Here is a 24,368-nt window from a genome sequence, read left to right as displayed (position 1 = left end):
GTGGCAAATCAGTTGTGCTAATGAGCTCTGGCTCCTTTTTTTCTATGAAATTACCCAAGTCCACCTTCTGGTGATGTCAGGCGTGTGTGGCATATGCAAATGAGTTGTGCTATTGAGCTCCGGCACCTCTTTTTCTACAAAATGACCCCGATTAACAATACAATAAATATATTCTGTATATCTAACAAATGTGCTAATTTATCTGTTGAACTGCATATCTATGTAGAGATCAACAAGGAACATGAATGGCAGTTGTACATCTCATCTGATTTTTTCTCTGAATTATAATTTAATCAGACCATTTACAAGAAGGTGCATCGACCCGCCAGTTCCTCCTTCCCCATAGTTAGACATGGCTCGGGTGGGGGGTAGACCAAGGCTGTTGGCAAATGGTGAGGTATTCATTATTCTCAGCAAAATGTAAGCCAGTTACAGACCAGAGGATCTCGTGCAGTTCCTCGCATATTGACCCCCCGCCCCTTGGGCCATGAAAATGGTCAAGAGTGTAATGAGATTTGGGTACAGAGCAATGGCCTTCTTGCTGAAGAGCCCCTGCCAAGAATAATTTGCATCCAGACAAGACCAGTAATATGCAAGGGGGGGGGGGAAGCTGCGCAAAGTTAAGCTCAAGGTTACGCTGCTCATGCATGCCGTTCCCTTCACTACCAGATAACCAGCTTCTTGTGACAGCCACCATCTTGCCCAGCTTTAGAAAAATGTTACAAGCAAGCAGACAATACAATGCAGGATGAACGTGTAAATACTTGGTACAGCAAATATAGGAACATTGGCGCGAATGCAATAACTGACCAGTCTAGTGAATCTATGACGATGCAGATAGTGCCACTGCCCCATAGGGGGAGGCAGGAAATGGGGGTGCCAGACAAGGTGGAACCCGTCACTGTCCTCAACCCAAAGCCTGGTGGATCACCTCTGCCTTACAACCCCGGAGGAATGGCATCAGGTCCCACAGGGCAGGGCTGTCCTCTGGGAGGGGCTGAGGAGGCGCTGGTGCTGGCCAGGTCTTTCAGGCTGGGGATCACCAGTAGGTGCTGCTCTTAAGATGCTCTTTGGAGGTGCCCCAGGAAAGGCAGGAGGGGACATTCCTGGAAGCACCTGCATCATAGTTCTATGACAGAGGCTGCTCCAGAAAAATCAGGCAGCTCAACATTTCACGTGGGAAATAACAGCTAATTGCTTAATAGCCGCCCTGCCACACCCCCCCCAACAAGCTGTTGTAGCTCCCATGCAGTAGGATCGCTCCATATTAGGGATGTCAAAACTAAACACTATTTTTAAGAAAATGAGATTTGGAAACAACTGTGGGAGTCTCTAGCCCGTGGTATTCTGGCCTCTTGCTAGCACAGTTGGCATCCAGTGAGGACAGCAGAAGGGAGAGGATGAGTCAGAGATGCTGCAGCAGCCAAGCAAGAGAGTGGCACCACACCCCCTCCGCAGAAGATAGCAGCACTTGCTGTGTTGTGCATTGCGTTCCCACCGGCAGGCCGTTGCCCTTTTGAGGTCCTGGGATGAATCCTAGCGGATGTTTTCAGATGCACTCAAAGTCCTGCCCAGCAGAGGGCTCCAGTTCTGCCTGGCTGCTTGGGGGGCGGGACCTCCTCCCCAGGCCCACTGGGCACGTGCAAATGTGGGATGCTTATAACACGTCTCAAATTTGGCAGAGGCTCTTATTTGTAGCCTGCCTTTCTCAATGACGCTGGCTCAGGGCAGATCCTACGAGAGGGCTATAATCTGTTAAAGTTTCATTTCAGTTGACTGAATAAAACATCACCACTGAAATATTGTGGAGGGCAGCCATCTTGGTCTGCAGTAGAAGTCAGATTCCAATTCAGGAGCAGCTGAGAGACCAATATGATCGTTGGCATCTGAGCTTTTGAGAATGGACTCAAATCTAACAGCTATAAACGTGTGTCCCTTTCAAGGTTATTTAGCAAGGGGCTGTGGTTCAGTGGCCCAGCACCTGCTCAGCATGCAGAAGGTCCCAGGTTCAATCCCCGGCAGCATCTCCCGCAAGGGTCAGGGAAAGGCCTCTGCCCGAGATCCTGGACTTTGATGGTCTGACTCAGTAGACGGCCGCTAACAACAGACTAAAGAAAATAAACACATTCAGAACTATAAAACAGTAAAATATTTAAGAAAATGAACTGAAAGCCAATATAAATAAAATCTGGGTGCGTACCTATTTTTTAGTGTTAAAGCAAATCAAAGCGAACTTCCATAGACCGCTATCAAACTTACAAAATATATATTTTAAAAGGCTGGGGTAATGCTGAATAGAGGCAGAGGTAGAAGAGATAGTGTGTTAGATTGGATCTGGGAAGCCAAGTTCAAAACAGGCCAGTCTCTCTCTTTCAGTCTAATCTCCCTCACAGGGCTGTAGTGAGCAAAAGAAACGAGGGGAGAAGGATGCATGCCACCCTGAACTTCTGGAAAGTGTAGGATTTTAACAAGTGTACTGAATTATAAGATTGATGGGATGGATGGTCCTTTGCCAGATGTGCAGTCTACTGTGTCTTCAAAGTGTGTTCTACAAGCTGTGTTCTTAAAGAGTGTACATGACAATGTGACTATTGCTATTCTGTTTTGATGTGTATTCTGGATACGTTTTGCACTTCACACACTATTTAAAATTGTAACAAACGCTATTTTGAAAAGTGATAGCTACTAATGACCAATATCGGAGGTTCTGTCATAGGGTTTCTTTCCTGTGATTAATAATAGTGCCCTGCTAGCATGAAAGCTGTGATAATACATGTTAAGATCAAACATTATGAAAGTATTCTAAAAGCTGTTTCGCTGGTTGTTATATTGTTCGATATATGAAAATAAAGTGTTTAAAATTTATTTACACCCCCCCATACACAACTTTAAACAGCAAATATTTAGCATTACTTTGAATCATTTGCATCATGATCCCTGCAGCCGTGTCTCCCCAGCATCTGAAGAGAGCAAGAGTCCAGCGGCTTTCTCTTGTTGACCTGTACGACACTTCACTAGAACACAGATCCTTCGCCCAGAGACTCTTGGCTCCCCCCGCCCCCCGGGCATCAGGCAGTCAATGGGGCTGGATCTTGCCAGTTCTGTCTTGCTCAGCTCCCCTCTCACCGTGGCCTGTGCCTCAGATGGCTTTTGCATGTCCCAAGATGGATCCTCCACATCACCTTTTTGACAGTATCAGACACTGTCAAAGATCCACAGCACAGCCCTTGCTGCTTCAAAGGAAAATTGAAGCCATGTGTAGTATTTCGAGGGCTTTATTGAAAACAACGGATGGAGCCAGGTACTTACATCATTCAGCTCTATCAAGCACGAGGCTTTAGCAAGGCCCCCCGTCCCACTTTGGACAGTTCATCTCATTCACACTGCTTGTATGTTAATGGAAATTGTCTGTCCACTTGTATGGAAACGTGATCAATGTGACCTGTTTCTGGATTAACTTACAAAGATCATGTCATTTGAAATGATGTACATTTGACACTTTACAAGTGTAGATTTGTACGGTCGTGGTATTTCTGGAAGGGATCGTTGGCGTACCAGTTTCTTCTCTTCCAAAAGGAAGTGGTCATTTTATCCAGGAGCTTGGACTGAGTTTTATTGCAAAACACTTGTTGCCTCAAGCGCCACTTCCGTCGAGCACTTTTCTTCCAAAGCCTCTTCTTATAACCAGCCTGTGAGCAAAGAATTCACAGTCATGTTAAAACAGGAGGACAAAACAGATAAATATTCCTCAACCGAGCAGATCTGCATAGGGCCAGGTGTGATCCTCCTTCTAATGCCCTCCCTTACCCCCACCCCCAACATATCTGCAGCAAAAGGAACTCTTACCCTTCTTCTCAGCCAAAGGCCACAGTGCAGTCGGAGAAAGCGATGGACCACGGCCTTGACGGTTTTCCTTTTCCCTTTCCGTAAACTGAACTGAATAAGAGTCCTCACTTGCTGATGGAGGATACTCGGTGGCAGCAGGCGGGTTATGCTGAATGTGACAAATCCAGAAAATAGGAAATAAAAACTCTTGATATACAATACTGATAAATTCCTAGCAGGAAAAGAAAAAAGTGAACATCTCACCAAAGTCTTATAATCGCTTTCAAAGAGTCAAATACCTTTAGCTAACTTCATAAAACAGGGCACAAGCCAGTCCATAATGGAGACAGGAGTCTCCTGAGAAAATAACACGGCCTCAGCCCGCCCCCCCCCCCTTGATCAGAGCATTAAAACAATTGCCATATTTCTTCTCATATGTTTAAAGAATATGTTGTTTTCACAAACAGAAGCAAAGGTGTAGAATTTAAATGGGAGGCTGGCATGGCTTTAGAATGTTCTTTTCACGGCGTGGGACAGTGGCTCAGTGGTAGAGCATCTGCTTGGTAAGCAGAAGGTCCCAGGTTTAGTCCCCGGCATCTCTAACTAAAAAGGGTCCAGGTGTGAAAAACCTCAGCTTGAGACCTTGGAGAGCCGCTGCCAGACTGAGTAGACTATACTGACTTTGATGGACCGAGGATCTGATTCAGTATAAGGCAGCTTCATACAGAATCAGAGTAGGAAGGGACCTCCAGGGTCATCTAATCCAACCCCCTGCACAATGCAGGAAACTCACAAACACCTCCCCCTAAATTCACAGGATCTTCATTGTTGTCAGACAGCTATCTAGCCTGTTTAAAAACATCCAAGGAAGGAAAGCCCACCACCTCCCAAGGAAGCCTGTTCCACTGAGGAACCGCTCTAACGGTAAGGAAGTTCTTCCTAATGTTGAGCCAGAAACTCTTTTTATTTAATTTCAACCCACTGGTTCTGGTCCTACCTTCTGCAGTCACAGAAAACAATTCCACACCATCCTCTAGACGACAGCCCTTCAAGTACTTGAAGATGGTGATCCTATCACTTCTCAGCCGCCTCCTCTCCAGGCTAAACATCCCCAGCTCCTTCAGCCTTTCCAGACCCCTCACCATCGTCGTCGCCCTCCTCTAGATGTGTTCCAGCTTGTCTATATCCTTCTTAAAATGTGGTGCCCAAAACTGAACACAATACTCCAGGTGAGGTCTTACCAGGGCAAAGTAAAGCGATACCATCACTTCACGTGATCTGGACACTACTGTTGATACAGCCCAAAATTGCATTTGCCTTTTTAGTCACCACATCACACTGTTGACTCATGTTCAGTGTATGATCCATTAAGACCGCTAGATCCTTTTTGCACAATGGCAGGAGGATCCAAATACAAACTGCCGTGTTCCAATCACAGGCTCCCTGCTGGTTTGAATTACCCAATGACATGCAAGCGTGGGAACCCAGTGTTGTATATAGTTGGCCCAGCAGGCCCCATTCTCCAGTCTTATTAGTGCAGCTACCACCATGCTGTACTCAATAAAGAGCTTGTTATCATTACCACTTGCCTCTTAAAAGCCTAAGAAACCACTATATATAACTGCTAAGACAAGTCTCCCCCATCCTATAACCATGTATTGGATTTTTCCTACCTAAATGCAGAACTTTACATTTATCCATTAAAATTATTTTATTGGTTTTAGCCCGGTTTTCCAGCTTGTCAACGTCATCCTTTATCTGTCTTCTACTGTATTTGCAACTCCTCCCAATTTAGTATCATCGGCAAATTTAATAGGCATTTCCTCTAATCCTTCATCCAAATCATTGATAAAGATGTTGAAGAAAACAGGTCCCAGGACAGATCCTTGAGGCACTCCACTCATCACTCCTCTCCAAGAGGATGAGGAACCATTCACAAGCACTCTTTGGGTGCGATCGGTCAACCAGTTGCAGATCCACCCAATGGTAACAGGATCCAAACCACATTTTACCAACTTGTCAACAAGGATAGTACGTGGAACCTTCTCAAAATATGTTCATGTGTTCAATTATGTTATCAGTGCTAACTTGCATTTCTCCATTTTCTTTGCATTTTTTGGTATACAGACCAAAGTTCAACTAAAAGCAACAGCAATGGTTTACGCTACAGCAGCCCCTTTGCAACACTTACTAGAGAAAATGGCAGCAGCAGCATATTTAATACTGTGGTGCCTGATTTCCCTCCTCTACCAAAGGCAGCTTGTCCCTGCAGTGAGGCACGGCTGGGAGCAGGAATGAGGGGGCTTCCTTTATTTACTTCGTTTACACCCTGCCTTTCTCCCCCCCTCCCGTGGAGACTGCGAGTGGCTTCCCTTAGTCTCCTCTCCTCCATTTTATCCTGACAACCCTATGAGGTAGGTGTGTGAGTAGCTGAAGGTCCTCCAGACAGCTGCCATGGCAGCAGCGGCATTCCTACTGGCCCTCCCAGACCCCAGGCTGACACTCTGACCACTATACCACTCCAGGGAAGCCCAAAGCCTCATGGGAAAGGATGCAATCATTTGCCTACCTGTTCACAATGGAGACCGAAGGCCCACAAGAAATGTTGCCAGTAGACAGAAGCGCTCTCTTAGCAGATGTTGCCAACAACTGCCCCGGCTGGATATAAAGTCCAGACAGCCCAGAAACAGGGTGGATATTGCGTGCGCCATTGAAAGGCACAGGGGCCAAAGAACAGAAGGATCTCAAAAACCCTGAGGAAAGAGTGTGAGGGGGATTGTGAGAACGGAGTCCAGCAGGTGCCCAGGCTGAGGAGCCAGAGATGGGCTGCAACCCGGCTTCTTGCCATTTGAACTTGACCAAAAGCAGCAGCCATTTAGGAGCCCCAGGAGCACAGAGCTCTGCTTGGACACTCCGTCCAAGGGGGAAGCTGCAGCCCATTCCTGCTAGTCAAGGAGGGAGTGTGGTGGGAAGGACTGCAAAAGGCAAATGTCTTTAGGAAACTCTATGCTTTCCATTGTTGTTCCTTCCAAGCCTTTGGGGTGGGTGAGACTAGAAGGTGAATGTCAACTTCTGCTGCTGCAATAACCAGAGGGGGGGTGTAAATCAGGAAATCAGCAAGGTAAACACACTTATTTTGACTTCTACTTAACAAATCGTCTCCACAAGTATTGCATGATAACTTTGTCCCAAAAAGTCATGAATACTTGAGCTGAAATATTTTATGAGGGGGGGGGGGGGATGAAGTGTTTTCAAATTCAGAGATGTGAAAGGCTGGGAGAACCAGAAAAATGTGTGCGTGTTCCTCCTTGTGCATGCGTGCGGAAAGGGATTTTTCCTGAGAATTGTTGTTGTTGGGTTTCTTTAAAAAAAAAATCCAATGGAAACATTGAAGAATTTTAAAGGGCACTTTAATAACTTCAATGAAATATTTTCCACCTTTGGAATGTGTTAAATATTTCTTAAGGAAAGATTTTACTCACTCAAGATGTACATTAATTTTTTAAATGCAAAAATTGGGGGAGCTCTGAAGAAAACGATGACATTTTGTTTTCTTTCAGAATGACTAGAACAGATCGAGATGGGTAGCCACGTTAGTCTGCTTGTAGCATCAGAAAACAATGTCCAGCAGTAGCTTAAAAGACTAACAAAATCTGTGGTAGGTTTCACGCGTCACTGCTCACTTCTTTAGCTGCATTAGATTATGGAATCCATCTATGAATTCTGGACGTAATCCCTATATCAAACCTATATTTCAAATTGCTTTCTTCCCACCACTTCCTCCCTGCCCTTTCTTCTATTTGCCTACCTGCCTTCCCGTCTTGCACCTCTGAAGCATCTGACATTTACTATTCTGTGTGGCTCTGAAGTTTGGCCACCTTTGCATGAGAATGCACTAAGATCTCTACTGCTTTCCTATCTGGTTCTTGTGCAATTTTGCTTGTAGAAACCCAAGGGCATTCCTATGTTTAAATTCTGTAAACATGCCAGTGAATACAAATGCACCGTATATCCCAGCATGACTGTAGTGATCAGGGTTGCCGAGTCCAATTCAAGAAATATCTGGGGACTTTGGGGGTGGGGCCAGGAGACGTGGGGGCGGAGCCAAGATCAAGGCTGTGACAAGCATCATTGAACTCCAAAGGGAGTTCTGGCCATCACACTTAAAGGGACCGCACACCTTTTCAATTCCTTCCTTCCATAGGGAATCATGAAGGATAGGGGCACCTTCTTTTCGGGCTCACAGAATTGGACCCCCTGGCCCAATCTTTTTGAAACTTGGGGGGTGTTTGGAGGAGAGGCACTAGATGCTGTGCTGCAAATTTGGTGCCCCTCCCTCCAAACAGCCCCCCGCCCCATATTCTCCATTATTTCCTATGGGAATCCAGCAGACCTTTCCCTCCCCGCCCCAGGAGCCTCCTGATGACTTGAGGGGTGCAGGTGCCTCTCGTGCCTCCTTCTCTTCCCCTCCCCGCCGCCGCTCCGGCCTCACCTGCCGCGCCGCGCCTCAGCGCCGCCCAGGCCGCCATCTTGCCTCCGCCGGGCCAGCAGGGGGCGGGCCTTCACCCCTCGCAGGCTCCGCCCTCTCCGCAAGGGCCCGGCCCCGGGGTCGCCATGGCAACCGCGCGCTCAATGCCGGGGGCGGGGCTGGCGGCCTCCACTCTCACGCAGGCGCACTGCCGCCGGCCAACGGCTCCTGGCTCCATTGGCCCCCGCTTCTCCCTCCCCCCGCGGATTGGCTAGCGCTTCCGCCTGACGCCTGCAAGCCCCGCCCCTGCACGGACAGGCCCAGCGCGACGGGGTACGCGTGCGCGGGGAGGGCAGGGGAGCTGCGTCGCTGGCTCAGGCCTCCCCTCGGGCGCGTCCCCGCTTCCCCCTCCCCGGCCGGGACGATGCTGCTGCGGGCGTGCCAGCGAGTGCGGGGCCCGGCGGTCCAGGTGAGCGGCGCCTTGAGGGGGACGGGAGGGCTGACCTCTCCGCGTCCCGAGCCGCGCGGGCCTGCTGAGCGGCGGGGGAGCCGGCCAATGGGGCGCTGCGTGGGCGGGGCCTGCCTTTGGGGCCACGTGGCCCCCTTCCCCGCTGAGCCGAAGGGCCGGCTCCTGGTTGGCCGGCGTCACAGGAAGCCCCGCCCTCCCCCGCCTCTCGCGCGGTTTCGGTGCCGAGAAGCTGCGGCCTCTTCCCGGAGGGCACGGCGCATGCGCGGGAGGAGGCTCGTTTGATCAGACATGATGTCCTCCTTCTCTCGACCCTTTGCTTGAAAAACCGGTTAATGACTGCCGGAAATGGCTTTTGATTAAGTATAACAGAAGAGAGGCCCTGTTGGATCACACAGTGGCCCCTCCAGTCCAACACTCTGTGGCACACAGGGGCCAATATGAGTGTTTGCGTATATGTGTGTGTTTGTGTATACACACACACACACACACACACACTGTGGCTAATAGCCACTGATGGACCTCTGCTCCATATTTTTATCTAAACCCCTCTTGAAGGTGGCTATACTTGTGGCCGCCACCACCTCCTGTGGCAGTGAATTCCACATGTTAATCACCCTTTGGGTGAAGAAGTACTTCCTTTTATCCGTTTTAACCTGTCTGCTCAGCAATTTCATCGAATGCCCACGAGTTCTTGTATTGTGAGAAAGGGAGGAAAGCACTTCTTTCTCTACCTTCTCCATCCCATGCATAATCTTGTAAACTCTTATTATGTCACCCCGCAGTCGACATTTCTCCAAGCTAAAGAGCCTCAAGCGTTTCAACCTTTCTTCATAGGGAAAGTGTTCCAAACCTTTAATCATTCTAGTTACCCTTTTCTGGACTTTCTCCAATGCTATAATATCCTTTTTGAGGTGCGGTGACCAGAACTGCACACAGTACTCCAAATGAGACCGCACCATTGATTTATACAGGGGCATTATGATACTGGCTGATTTGTTATCAATTCCCTTCCTAATAATTCCCGGCATGGCGTTGGCCTTACTTCTAGCATTGCTATGATGATTCACCGGTTCTCCCCCCTCCTTTTTATGCTTTTGTTTTGGAACTAAGTTTTATTATGCTAACAAATAAAATCCCAACGAAAAGGCAAGCTGTCAGCTCTGCAGTAGTATTCTGACAATGGAATATTTGGTATTGTTAAACAGTAAAAAAATATGAATAGCTGACCCAGTAACTTCCACTTATTGTTGCTCTTGCTTTTCATTCAGTGTTTGAAAAGAATCACAAGACAATTTACAGAAAATGAGATCCTGGCTGGAATCCAACACATCGTTGAGCAGCTGGAAGTCCATTAACTTAAACATACAATCCAATATTTGTGCTGGATTGCACCAAACAAGTCTTGGCTTTCCTCGACCTTTTCATTTTGTAGTAGTCAAAGTAGCGTGCAGCAAAAAACACCTGCTGCTCAGTGTTTCAGAACTTCACGCCTACAATTCCCAGAAGGCCCACTTATGGCCTGAGGCTTCTCAGCTGCCCTGTTCTCTTCTGTGTTATCTTTCATAACTCTGTGTGTATGCCTCTGGGTGTGGTTGGAGCCTGGTGACAGTCAGTGTGACTCAGGCGGCCAGTGGCTGCAGCCATGTGAAGTGGCTCTTAAGTGGAAGCGCTTCTGGAAGTCTCAGTCAAGTTCACACATGAGGACGTCATCTGCAGGGCATGCAGTCTCCCTCCCTATTAATCTTCAGTTAAAAGGGTCAGGTAGTCGTGGCCCTGAGGAGTTGCTGTCAGTCTGATGGACCAGTGATCTGACGTCATGGATCAGAAGACAGGTTCTTATGTTCAGTGCAGCTTGACAGGAAGGGGTCTTGCGGTGCTGCCTTAGTCTTGCATTTGAGTAAAGGTGACACAGTCATCTTTAATCAGCCAGTATCATAATGCCCCTGTATAATCGATGGTGCGGTCTCATTTGGAATACTGTGTACAATTCTGGTCACCACACCTCAAAGAGGATATTATAGCATTGGAGAAAGTCTGGAAAAGGGCAACTAGAATGATTAAAGGGTTAGAACACTTTCCCTATGAAGAAAGGTTGAAACACCATGGGAAGGCTTTTGTTATATTAAGGATTTTTAAGGTTTTATGTTTCGTCAGGCAGGTTCCCTGGAGATGAAGTATTAAAAAATTCTAAATACATAAATGGGTTTAAATGCAGCTGTCATTTCCTGTATTGCATTTTTCTTTAGAATTGCTTGTGTGGTAAAAGTTCACCCCATCAGTTACGTCTGTGTCGTGGATATGCTACATCGGGAGAACATGGGTATGTATGCAGGAATTTCCCCCCTCATCCTCTGGGCATGAATCATCTCTCTCTCTTTCTCTTGTATTTGTGGATTCCCTGCATTGTACAGGGGGTTGGACTAGATGACCCTGGAGGTCCCTTCCAACTCTACAATTCTATGAATTAGCATTCTTTCCCCCATCATCTAAATGGAACATTGATTCTTCTAGTGACTCAGTAGCAGACAATCTGTCTTGTGTGCAGAAGGTCCCAGTTTCGGACTCTGGCATACCCATGTCAAAAAGGTCAGGCAAGGGGTTAGGCCAAAGACCTCCATCCAAGCTCCTGGACAGCAGCTCAGTACGGACCATGCTGATGACCTGGGGATCCAGTGGTCTGCTGGGGTCAGGCAGCTTCTGGTGCGAGGATCAGCAGCTGGATACATGCAACAAATGGTGGAACCTTCCTCTGGGAGAGGAGGTGGATTCTACTGGAGGAAGGCACCCATCGTTAGTGCAACAGAATCTTTGGTGTCAAGCCCAAATATTTTTCTGGGTTTTAATGCTGTTATTAATTGTCTGAATAATAAATAAAAGCCCAAAACTATAAACCAAATACACATACCTTTTTTAGATATATAGAGCACAGTAATATATTAAATCATAACTGTGTCTGGCAATTTCTGTTCCAATAAGTACCACGATGAATTTATTTAAATTGGTCGCCAAGAAAAAAAGATTAAAACAAAATTGTTTATTTATTACCAGAGCTAGTTTTGTAGTAGGAACTCCTTTGCATATTAGACTACACCCCCCCCAATGTAGCCAATCCTCCTGAAGCTTACAGAGCTCTTAGTACAGGCCCTACTCTAAGCTCCAGGAGAATTGGCTACATCAGGATTGTGTGGCCTAATAGTCAAAGGAGTTCCTTCTACAAAAAAAAGTCCTGCTTATTGCTTATATAGTTCCTAAGTAAAGTGCACAGTGGTTGATGGTTATAATCAAGAGTACATTGATTTAAAACTGATAGAGCCATTGTCTAACTTTAGATGTAGTCTGCCAGTGCAGTCCTCGGCACAGTTACTCCATTAGCTTAGGAACAGCCTCTTTGTTACTTAAATGTTTGATTGATGACCATTTTAGGTTTACATAACATGACCTATTTTTAGGTAACTTGATGCTCATGACCCCCATCAGCTAGCAGCCATGCTTTCAGGTGTCTGTTTCTGTTTTGTTTGTCTGCACTTTTTTGTTGCAGCCCTTCTCTGGTCAATTTCCATCTCAGGAGTGTACAGAGAGTCACCTAGTTACTGGCTGAGACAAAAGCTAAGCATCCATGTTTCTTGATTAGTTAGGTAGACTCAAGGGTCCTTGGAGGTCAGAGCCAATGGAAGAGATTGTGCAGAGGCCAGGCTAGGCCTTGGCAGATTTTCTTTGGACTGAGCAGCCAGCCCAAAACTTAGGAGGAAGACTCACCATGGCAAATAAAGAATTTCCACTGTCATATGAGATACTGCTGAATTCGACTGTAGCTACCCTGCCTTGTTCTTACTCTAACTCTGACTGTGGAAAAACAAGCTGTTAAGCCACCATCTTTAGTTTCCCATGTTGAGCAGATTAGTTAGGGAATAGTGTCAAGGAGTCTTGTCATGTACTTGCTGGGGCCCTAGACCGCTCTGTTCTTGGATGGGAGTGTTGGGGTTGCTTTTGCGTGCTTGCTTCTCTTTGGTCTGTAACACATAAAGTACATTCACCCTGGTAGGAGGCTCGTGTCTGGGATTCAAGGACCTAATATCTCCTAATGGAGACTGCCTTGGCGCCTGCTGGTGCACAATAGGGGTTGGACTAGATGACCATGGAGGTCCCTTCCAAATCTATGATTCTATGATGTATATGATGGAAGCATGATTTTTTTTTCCTGTTGAATAATAACAATAATAATAACAGCAAGTTATGTTTCACATTGGAGTTAATTGAGAACTGTCCTGAATGCATTCACACCTTTACTGGATATAGTGGCATTTTCTAAGATGTATTTTATTTTATCGGGTAGTTTCACTGATGTGGTTTTTTACATTCCAATAAAGTTTCTTTCATGGCTTTATTCTTAGTGTTTCTGTTGGTAAGATCGTTGGAGCCAGTCTCCTGTTTGTTGGTGGAGGACTTGGTGGGACCCTTCTGTATGCTAAGTATGACCCACGCTTCCGAGAGAGCGTGGAGAAGACCGTCCCCTTCTCCAGTAAGCTCTTCGATATGACTCTTGGCCCCCCTCCCTGCAGCATTCCAGCACCAAAGAAGCCTGTAAGTTTCTCCTTTTTTACTTAATGTGTTTAATGTTTGGCTTAGTTCAGTTGCTGCTTATGTTTCCTATGAAGGCAATTAAAGCACTTCCTGATTCTGAGTAATCTGTGTATCATCGCAGTCATATCTGAATGGCCATGCCATAGAGGGTATGAGCAACAGAGCCACAAAATGGAGTGAGGGGCAGATGGGGATTTCTCTACAAACCTGAAGGAAGTCCCAAGCTTGCAGAAAAATTTAAAATAAAGGCTTTCACAGCTGGAGTTCATTAGTTGTAGATTTTTTGGGCTGCATGACTGTGATCTTGGCATTGTAGAACCTGACGCCTCGCCAGCAGTTGTGACTGGCATCCTCAGAGATATAACACAGAAGACTGGAGTTTTCTCTGTGCCAAAGCGGTAGATGAAAATGATCAGGGCATGGTTGCCAGTCCTTGGAAAAAAACAAAACAAAACACAAAATGCTCTATCAGGGGTGTCAAACATGTGGCCCGAGGGCCAAAACAGGCCCCCGGAGGGCTCCAATCAGGCCCCCAAGCAACTGGCTGCCGTCTGCTTCCTTCTCCCTCTTTCTTGTTTCCTTCTGCATCACAGTTTGCTTTGCCAGGCTTGTTCAGTTGCACAGGAGTTGCAGAGCAAAACACCTGTTTTCTCCATTAGCTGAGGCTCTTTGCTTGGGGAGGGAGAGAGAGCTTGCTGTGCCAGGCTCTCTCAATTGCACAGAAGAGCTGCTGAGCAAAGGCTTTCTTCCTTCTATTGGCTGAGGCTCCTCCCCCTCCTGGTTCCCTGGGGAAGGAAGGAAAGAGCCAGAGCTTCCATTGCCCAATTCCCTGGATTGCATGGGAGAGATACAAAGAAAGCATCTTTAAGATCAACAAGTGCTAATGTTTTAAGGATCTTCATCGTGGTCTCTATGCAGTCCCACACATGGGTTCTCTGCTTAGCCATGAACCTGACCTTGGAGAATAGATTGGCTAGCCTCAGTATAATCCATTGCCTTAGCCCAGGCAGCATACACAGGTGAAGGGTCCCCAGCTTGTTCTTCATCTGTTTCACGGAACTGCGGTTAGAGCAATGGCTTCTCAAACCAGGAAGTCCTTGATCTTGGCTCCAAAAGTGAAGAGGGCAGATAAGCCCTGGGGGGGGGGGGGGGGGGAATCCAGGCTGGTTCATGTTGTGAACAACAAACACTTGTTTGGATGATGTCTGAATGCTGCGTGACAACCCAGTACTTACTCAGTCATTCATCTTGACTTCTTGTTAATCAGAATGGAAAGTTTTTAACTTTAGGAATATGCCCTGGAGTTTCATCAAGTTCACAAAAGGAGACACCTCCCCCTCCCCCATGGCTAAGTTGCTCAAAGTATGTACTGTTGGGAGGGGGTGGGGAAGCCTCTGGTCCTCTACGCAGATTTTTAAACTCTCTCCGCTTGGTATTCTTCATCAGACTACAAGTGCAATCCTGTTTCCCTAGGAGGAAGCCCCACTGAATTGACTTGAGTAGAATTCTGAGCAGGATTGTTCTTTTTGTCTTTTGATTTTATCCAGATAGAAAGTTCACACCGGATAATGTCAGAATGCTGAGAATCCAAGAGGTCCTAATTTAAGGAGCTGCTCCTGGATTCAAATCAAGGCCTCCTGTCTTTATAAAGCTTCTGATTCCGACCATAATTGTTAGAGTTCTTTTAATTCTAATTTTTAAATCATAAAAGTAGTTTTCTATTTATTTTGGTTATTATTGCAGACTTCTATTTTTTCTACATATATAGATTATGCAGATCACTTTCTTGTTTGTGATTTCCAGTTCCCTAGAGAATCTTGTGTGCATTCTTGTAAGTGTGAAAAATGTTTCTCTTACAGAAGCCTCCAGGCCCACTCAAAATCTCCTCTGTGGGAGAGGTCACGAAAGAATCTAAACAACCTGCAGCCAGATCTCCGAAGAGTAAAACAGAGGCTTCTGCAGCTGCTAGTGAGGAAAAAGAAGGTGACTTCCAGACGTAATGGCCCTGAGTCTTATTAATGTTGGAGGAGTGGGGGAATCAGACATTTATGGAGAACTTTGTGATTTTAGACCTTGAGAGTGTGTCATTTTTAAATTTGGTTTTGTAGACTATTATAGTTTTCCTTTTTGCTGATAGCTTGTCACCTAGCTGGATGGTTTTATAGCAGATGATGACTATGCTGTATAGGCATAAAATTGCCAGCAGAATTGCATCGTCTATCCAAGAGGCCCAACGAAATTTGATCTCCTGTATGTTCCCAATTTGTCCCTGAATTTGCCTGAAGGAACTTGTAGAAAATTAACTCCTGCCTCATCTCTTAAGTGTTGCTGTTTTCAGAAGCAGCTCTGTGTCATAGGCAGAGACACAATTGTGGGGGTAGGGTGGGATACAAGCCCCCCACCTCCCCAGTAAATAAATAGAGAATAATTTGTATTTGTCTGTCTTTCTAGCAGGAGCAGAAGTCGCCCAGATCATAGCAGCCGCTGGAGAAGCTCTGTCAGTCCCAGCTCCAGGGATGCAAGAGGAGGCACAGCCGGAAGGAGGTCACAGGCGGCCTGACCTGGGTATGGTTTCCTTTGTCAAGAGTCGATTTCTTGTCTTATGACTTGCACAGATTCTAGAGCAAAAAGAGTGATGCAAAGAGAGGCTGCAAACTGATGAGCCCAGATTTCTCTCTTTTGAGGATGATTCATTAATTTTTTATGAAGTATTTCAAGTAATGTTTTTACCTTAAGAGTTTATGCCTATCACTTGTTTTTGTTATGCCCATACACCAGAAGTCGGAATAGGCTAATTCATCTCTACCATTTTCTTTCTAAGAATGTGGAACCTTTGGAAAGTTCCAGATTCTTACCACCTGTGCTAAATCCACTTAATTTGTCGATATTTGCTTACTGGTACCTGGCATCTGGGAGAGAGGATCTTAGTTTTTCCCCTTTCTCCATTCAGGTATCATATGGAGCAGGTAAAGGACTAGCTTGGTATAAACAGTATAAGTCATTTCCTGCTGACAGAAGTGGGAGGGGACAGTTTCCCCCCAGTCCCACTGCAGGATTAGAGTTACATTCCTATGGACTGCAGCCTCCACTCTTATTTGGTGTAGTGGTTAAGCGTGTGGACTCTTATCTTGATTCCCCACTCCTCCACTGATGTGACCTTGGGTCAGCCACAAAATTCTCTCAAAGCTGTTCCGCTCAAGAGCAGTTTATGGGAGAGCTCTTTCAGCCCCACCTGCCTCACAGGGTGTCTCTTGTGGGGAGAAGGGAAAGGAGATTGTAATCCGCTCTGAGACTCCTTTGGGTAGTGAAGGGTGGGGTATAAATTGAATCTCCCACTCTTCCTCCTCCTCTTCTTCAGGAAAATGACATAACTGTTTTAATAATTGCTTTGGAGCAATCAATGTCTTATGTTTATTTCTCACTCCAGTTAAGCAAAAGTATTTAAAATGAACTGTGTCTCTTGCCCTTTCCTCTTCTGTCACCTCTGCTGAAACTGTTGGGGGACAAGGATATATCTTTTCCTTGTTTTATTATGTAAGCTGCTCATGACTTGTAATAATACAACCAAAACTATATATCACAAATGAACTACTAAGAACACCAGTTATATTCAATTTCCCAATATAATCATTCACAAATATTAAAGTACAATAAACCAGTTTGGTTCCATACAAAGTACAAATCTTTGTCCAGTATGAATCTTTCTAGTTCATTAAAGTGTTTGTGCCAAATTATTAAAGGCAGTTCATGAAACTTTCAAAATGCAGAATTGTGATTGATGGAAGGACACCCCAAAGCCAGCCTTTCCATCCATTTCAGGTCCTTCTTCAAGGAGGGGGCTAAGCATCGCCCCGTAGTTTCTTGCCCTTCCAATCCAGCTGAAAACAGTCAACACATTTCACAAGCACAAATCTTCAGTTTTTGTTGTATTACCTTCTCCCTGTGAATCGCATTCATTCATTGATTTGCAGGGCTTTTTTGGAGAAAAAGCCCAGCAGGTCACTCATTTGCATATTAGGCCACACCCTTTGATGTCACTGGAAGTGTTGTCAACCTGCCAATCATCTCTGGACAGGTGGTTCTGCCTCTTATCACAGGCCAAGCCCTGGGAATCTGTCTCTACTTCCTCTCCATCCATCAACACCTACTTTCTAGCTAGTATAAATGTATCTCTCTCCCTACCAATCAAGGAGGAGTCTTTATCCTTACCTATCTGCCTGTCTACTAACAAAACTATTCCCGTGCTTGCCTAGCACATGCACATCTCCAAATGACAGGATAACTCGGGCAGTGAAGAACTGGTTATGTAGAAAGCCCAAGCTAGTGAGAGGCAGGAAGTAGAAAGCCTGAAGACCAATACACCAGTCAGGATGAAAGAGGCACTGTGTGAACTCTCAGGACAAAACCCATGAAATGTTAGGAGTTTCATATCTTCGACTTCCAAGAATCCCTCATCCACAACACTTGAATATAGGATCTTACAGCCAGAAAGAAAGTCTTCTCTGGCTGATTCAACCCCCTTTCCTTAATTCAACACATTTGTTCACCAGCCCCAGCTTCATAGTCCTGGCCCTTACCTTCACTTCTGTTTTGGGAAAAAAATGGCTCTCCTGGAGTTACTTTGAGCTTTGAATTCTCTCTTTTCCTCCTCCTGATCTTGATGGTTAACTCAGGGCATCCAAATTAGCAATGCACATTTAACTGACTGCCTTAGGAAACGTAATCTGCTGCCATTAATACCCAAGGATGTTGCCTGCCTGTATTCTCTGTAAGTGTTGCATTATTTCCCCAACCTACAACTGCTCATTTTCCCTCCCTGGATAAGAACAGTTCTGTGCCACTGAAAAAGCCTTAGAGGAGAATAGAGCAAGGGTTCTTGGTACAACCTTGTGTAGCCTTAAAGGCAAAATTCTCTCTTTTTCTCCTTAATACATTTGTAAATAGAAGAGGAGAAAGGAATAGCAACAGTGCAGTTTGCCTAGTAACACCAGTCCAACTTTAATTAAACACTGCCCATGCTCTGGGAAGCTGCTGCCACAGCAGGACCTGGCCCCACAAGCCTGGCTGGCAAGGCAGGCTCTGGGAAGCCACTGCAACAGCATGGCAGAGTCTTTTTTTTTGAGCTGGAGCTCTGGCCAAGCCCGTTGGAGCTGTGCTCTGGTGCTCCAGTGCACTCTGGCTCAGAAAAAGCCCTGTTTATTTGATTGATTGATTGAATTTCTACCCCACCTTCCCCACATGTGGGCTCAGGGCAGTTACAACATATAAAAACACATACAAGAATAAAGACTAAAACCAATTCTAACCCTCTAAAACCGTTAACCCTTAAAACAAGCTGGTATTCTAAAGCGACCATTTATAATGCCCTGGCACGGCATGCCAAGGAAAGCAGAGGCCAGGCCTCTAAAGCTTTCCGTTGGTGCAGTTCATTGCTGCCAGGTGCATCTAGAGCAGGCATTGCAGTCCAGCGACCCAAACGCAGCAAATCAATTTGAAGAATATGTGGATGTAACCAAGGGAGTTTCTCAAACACACTTCTCCTCCAAGAGCTTGTTGGCCTCTGAAGGTGCTCCTGGTTTCAAGTCTGTGCCTGTCCCTCATCTCTGTGTCTCACTTCTTGTTCATTGCTTCCATCTCTGGGATGTAGAACCATAGAATCTAGTCCAGGGGTGGCCGAACGGTGGCTTGGGAGCCACATGTGGCTCTTTCACACATATTGTGTGGCTCTCAAATCCCCCACCACCCTGTTGACCAGCATGGTGAAGGCATTTCATAGAATCCTAGAGTTGGAAGGGACCTCCAGCGGCATCTAATTCAACCCCCTGCACAATGCAGGAAACTCACAAACACCTCCCCCTAAATTCACAGGGTCTTCATTTCTGTCAGATGGCCATTTAGCCTCTGTTTAAAAACCTCCAAGGAAGGAGAGCCCACCACCTCCCAAGGAAGCCTGTTCCACTGAGGAATTGCTCTAACAGTCAGGAAGTTCTTCCTAATGTTGAGCCAGAAACTCTTAATTTCAATCCATTGGTTCTGGTCCTACCTTCTGGGACCACAGAAAACAATTCCACACCATCCTCTAGATCAGCATTTCCCATCGGCAGAGTCAGGACCTGGGCCTGGGCCATGGACCTCTGGGCACTGGGTCGTGGCAGCTACGGCAGCTCTTGGGCTCCCCTCCCCATTTAAATACCCAACAGGGTGTTTAAATGCGGGGGAAGGCAAATTGCCTGCCTTTGCAGCCTCCCTGCGAGGCAAGAAGATGGCAAAGGCAGTTCCTGGGCTTCCCTCCCCATTTAAACACCCTGGACTAGATTCTATGGTTCTACATCCCAGAGATGGAAGGCAAAGTGAGCTCCCGGGCTTCTTCCCCCTTTAACCACTCCAGTGGGTTGTTTAAATGGGGGGGGGAGGCAAATCACCTGCCTTTGCCCTCTCCCTGCCAGATGGGGAAACATAATTTCCTGTCTCACAGCTCCACCCCCAAAGTCTCCTGGCTCCACCCCCAAATTTTAGTGGCCAGGAAGGAGCAGTGTAAAGAACTGGGCTGCGGGTGAAAAAGTTTGGGAAAACCTGCTTTAGATGACAGCCCTTCAAGTCCTTGAAGATGGTGATCATATCACCTCTCAGCTGCCTCCTCTCCGGGCTAAACATCCCCAGCTCCTTCAACCTTTCCTCATAGGACTTGGTCTCCAGACCCCTCACCATCTTCGTCGCCCTCCTCTAGACCCATCCCAGCTTGTCTGTATCCTTCTTAAAATGTGGTGCCCAAAACTGAACACAATACTCCAGGTGAGGTCTTACCAGGGCAGAGTAAAGCAATACCATCACTTCACGTGATCTGGACACTATGCTTCTGTTGATACAGTCCAAAATTGCATTTGCCTTTTTAGCCACCGCATCACACTGTTGACTCATGTTCAGCGTATGATCCACTAAGACCCCTGGATCCTTTTCGCGCATACTACTGCTAAGACAAGTCTCCCCCATCCTATAACCATGCATTGGATTTTTCCTACCTAAATGCAGAACTTTACATTTATCCCTGTTAAAATTCATTTTATTGGTTTTAACTCAGTTTTCCAGCCTGTCAAGGTCATCCTGTATTTGTCTCTTTAAATCATTTATCCAAGTCAAGCCGGCCATCAACTTGGAGAATGTATTTAAAGTTAAAGTTGCTTTCTTTCCACCTTTCTCTCCTTCCCCATCTATTTAGCCTGCTTCCTTTCTTCCTTCCTTCCATCCATCTGTCTCGTGGCTCTCAAACATCTGACATTCATGTCTTCTGGCTCCCAAACATCTGATGTTTCTTTTATGTGGCTCTTACATTAAGCAAGTTTGGCCACCCTTGATGGAGTCTCCCCCCGCACAATGCAGGATCAGCCTACAGCAGCCTGTGTCCTTCCAATTATCCATTCATTCTAACTGAGAATTAAAACTACCTTATCTCTGCTAAAAATGCTATCCACAATTTACGTAGATCAGAGGTGGGCAGCTATCAATCCACTGGGGGAATCTGACCTCTAACTTTTCTTTTATACGGTGGTCTTCTCAGATTTTGGGTATGGTAAGGGGAAAAAAGATCCTTCCAAATATTGCGCTTGCTTTAAAGGTGTGTTTCTCAGGAATGGTAGTCATATTCAGTCTGATTATGGCTGAGATCCTGTGACTAGATGTTGCCAGTTTGATTTTGTGGCCAGCAATGCAAAGGTGAGTTTGGCCCAGTGGATTCCTCACATCCAGAGAACCAGAAGTTTGACTGTGTAGTCGAACAAGGAGATCTCCATTTTGAGAGTGTTGGGTTTTGCTTTTGTTATTGCCTTGACTAGGTGGAGAATGCAGCCGTGGGGACTCCCCTGCTGTAAAGGAGAGAGCACCAGAGGAAGTTGCTGCTCGTCTTGCCCAGCAAGAGAAAGAGGAGCAAGAGAAGATTTCAGGTCTTTCTTTCTCTTTCTCTTTCTCTTTCTCTCTTTCTCTCTCTTTCTCTCTTTGTTGATTTCTAGGCGTATCACAACAGACTTAAATAATAACAGTAGGCAATGGAATTAGAAGTAAATAAACAATTAAAACAATAAAATTATTCCATTTCAGGTGGAAGACAACTAATCAGGCCATAGTGCAAACAGAGCTGGAACCAGTGATGTTCCAGTAGGCATGATAGACAACGGAACGCTGCAACGGGGAGGCCAGGCTTGGTGTCCTATGGGTGTCTGCTGCCTCACTTGAAGGCCTGGTGGAACAGCTCCGTTTTACAGGCCCGATGAAAAGGTAGTAAATCAGGTAGTGCCCTAATCTCCAACGGAAGCATGTTCCACCAGGCCAGAGCCAGGGCAGAAAAAGCCCTAGTCCAGGCAAGACGGACATCCTTCGGGCTGGGGACAGCCAGCAGATGGTGATTGGCTGAACGTGAAGTCCTTCAGGACAGATATGGGGAGAGGCAGTTCCTCAGATATGTTGGTCCCACCTGTGCAGGGCTTTAAATGTCAGTACCAAAACCTTGAAACGAATCCAGTACTCAATAGGTAGCCATTGCACGTACGTAGGTACATATGTAGGTACGTAGGCCGGCAGGGTTGAGGGTTGCATTTTGCTGGTGTGGCAGAGGCCTAGGTCGTGTGTTGCTATGCGGATACATAGAAGCTCGTGATGGGAAAAGAATGCAAAAAAAATTATATAGGCGAATCAAAGCAGCATTAGATTTTTATACCCTTAAATTAGCAAATGGGCCTTTGCATATAGGTGACCAGATCTAATCCCTAGAACAGTTTTGTCTTGTCACAGAGTGTTAATCATGGGTAGCATGTAGCTGTTTTCACAGATTGCTGAAGAGGAATCACAGTGAACTTGCCTTAGGCAGAGCTCAGTGGTTTAGGAGTGCCATTGGCATCATGCACTGACATTTCCCCTTTCCTTCTCCAGCTCTGGCAGCAACCTTGGAAGGTGCTCTCAACTGCACTGCTCGCGTGACCCTGCAAGCCATTACGCTCCAGGAGGCGGCCGTGCAGGCTGTGAATGCTCACGCTCAGAAACTGAAAGAGGCCATGGATAACACAGAGGTATGTGGAAGGGAGTCAGCAGCGTGCCGTCTTCCAGTTTCCCCATTTTCCTCCTGGACACGTTTTATTCTCCTCCTCCTTTCCTTTATGATTAAGCTCATATGACCAAAACCAATACGAAACAGCACATGACAGAACAGACAAAAAGCAAAATACAGAACAATAAAAGACATGGATCTCATAAAAGTCTAAAACACATTGGATAAAACAAATGAGTGGACACATACAATTTCTCATATGGTCAGAACAATAAAGCTCATTTTAGCAGCATTTTAAAGTGACAACTATTGCCAAATATTTTGCAACAAATCAAATTATTTCTGAATGGCTGGAGGGGAGGGGTTTGAAGCTGGGTCATGCGTTGAAGTAGTGATACTGGTAACTTGTTTAGCAGAAGAATGGGACTCGCATATTTTTGCAGAAGTTTTTAAAGAAGTTCTCAATTAGGCTTGACAAATACACAGGTGTAACTGACAAGCCTTTACAGTGTTGGGAAATACAGAAGGAACTCTATATTGTGTCTTTCACAGACGGCGAGAGTGTCCTCTGGAAACCCCCCCAACCCCAGTCCTCTAAGGCCAGGAACTGACCATCCGTGGTGTTCAGTATGTGGACAGGCAGGTTGCAATCCACATCAGGTGGCTCCAGTGCATATAGCTCTTTGGGCCCCTTCTGCCAGAGGTGGCTTCCACAGAGGCACGATCTCCTCCCATCTGCTGCATATTTGCCGACTTGCTTATTTGGACAAAGCTTTTGAACTTTATTCAACTCTGTCTATAAGTGGCAGAAGCTTGCTTTGAGTGGAGGGAATCGAAACTAGTGATGGAATCGAAGACCTTCAAACTAGCCCCCTTCAGGTTGATTCAGTTCTTGCCGTGAATGCCCCGTTCTCCTGAGCAAGACCAGAATCTCAGACTTACAGGGAAGACTCCTCCTCAGTTGGACATCAGAACCCACTAGACTGAAACTTGCCCTGCTTATTGGAAGTTTTGTTTAAGCTGAAATGGTTAGAATGGTAGAGATAACTCCCTCTCCTGTTTTCCTTTTCTAATACTTTTCTGTTGCATTTTGAAGTTTCTGTGTTGGTTGGTGTATGTTTCCCCAGCCATAGCACTTCCAGCACCAGGTACCTTCACCTACCAACCTTCACAAACCCTGTTTCTACTGATGAATGGAACACTTCAATTAAGGAAATAGTTCTAATGTTTATGTAACTTTAAAAGTAACATGGAAATGCCCTAGAAGTTTCTGACTCTGATTCTGTATTCTGTTTGAGTTGGGAAAAAGGAGGAAAGTAAATATTGTACAAATAATGTGACTTAAATGCTGAACTTGCATATCTCATGATAGTTTCCAGTGCTGGAGAAATTGTACAACTCTTTATGCATCTACTGATTTTGGTAATGTGTTGGGTAAGTATGATTTTTAAAAAAAAACCACTCTTACTTGGCACCATTGGAATGATTTTACTTTTTACTAGATCCCAAGTGAGAAGAAGACGGTTCAGTGGCGAACTTTGGAGGAAACCCTGAAGGATCGTCGTAAAGCTGTGGATGAGGCTGCAGATGCCCTTTTGAAAGCCAAGTAAGTCAAGCATGTCAAGCTGTAGCTTTGGTGGGATTATTCATAAATGGATTCCATTAGACCGGGGTGTCCAAGCTTCCTTCAGGTAAGACCCACATAAATTTATTTATTTATTTGAGATAAATGTCAGATGTTTGAGAGCAGCAGGCAGGCACATAGAGGGGGGAGGGAGAGATGGAAAGAAAGCAACTTTAAATGTATTCTTCAGCCTGTGGCTTGACTTGCAGAAGTGATTTAAAGAGAGAAATGCTTTTTCCAAGCTGGCTGATGGGCAGTGGGGGCTTCGAGAGCCGCATAATATGTGTGAAAGAACCACATGTAGCTCCCAAGTCGCAGTTTGGCCACTCCTGCATTAGAAACTAATATTAAAAAGTAATAAAACACT

General features: G+C 45.9%; 2 protein-coding genes across 4 annotated transcripts in view; one reads left to right on the top strand and one right to left on the bottom strand.

Moving 5' to 3' along the window:
- Window positions 1-3,259: 3,259 nt before the first annotated feature.
- Window positions 3,260-8,452, bottom strand: MRPL35 (mitochondrial ribosomal protein L35). Its single transcript, XM_060255472.1, has 4 exons — window positions 8,318-8,452; window positions 6,395-6,578; window positions 3,847-3,994; window positions 3,260-3,689 (listed from the first exon to the last, which is right to left on the bottom strand). The coding sequence occupies exons 1-4, from the start codon at window positions 8,352-8,354 to the stop codon at window positions 3,501-3,503; spliced, it is 558 nt and encodes a 185-aa protein (XP_060111455.1). The 5' UTR covers window positions 8,355-8,452; the 3' UTR covers window positions 3,260-3,500.
- Window positions 8,453-8,615: 163 nt separating this feature from the next.
- IMMT (inner membrane mitochondrial protein) overlaps window positions 8,616-24,368 on the top strand; it is a 34,223-nt gene continuing 18,470 nt past the window's right edge. The window contains exons 1-8 of one of the 3 annotated variants that reach the window (XM_060255599.1): window positions 8,616-8,762; window positions 11,009-11,082; window positions 13,154-13,343; window positions 15,203-15,326; window positions 15,795-15,908; window positions 21,173-21,280; window positions 22,263-22,399; window positions 23,880-23,983. In XM_060255599.1, coding sequence (XP_060111582.1) covers window positions 8,718-8,762; window positions 11,009-11,082; window positions 13,154-13,343; window positions 15,203-15,326; window positions 15,795-15,908; window positions 21,173-21,280; window positions 22,263-22,399; window positions 23,880-23,983 — 896 coding nt within the window. In that variant the 5' untranslated portion in view covers window positions 8,616-8,717. The remainder of the gene's footprint in view (window positions 8,763-11,008; window positions 11,083-13,153; window positions 13,344-15,202; window positions 15,327-15,794; window positions 15,909-21,172; window positions 21,281-22,262; window positions 22,400-23,879; window positions 23,984-24,368) is intronic. The other 2 variants (XM_060255600.1, XM_060255601.1) reach the window with 2 other exon arrangements.

Source organism: Heteronotia binoei, chromosome 15 (assembly GCF_032191835.1).
Source record: "Heteronotia binoei isolate CCM8104 ecotype False Entrance Well chromosome 15, APGP_CSIRO_Hbin_v1, whole genome shotgun sequence".
Lineage (NCBI taxonomy): Eukaryota > Metazoa > Chordata > Lepidosauria > Squamata > Gekkonidae > Heteronotia > Heteronotia binoei.
The sequence above is the reverse complement of the archived record's forward strand: the minus strand, read 5'-3'. Positions and strand labels throughout refer to the sequence as shown.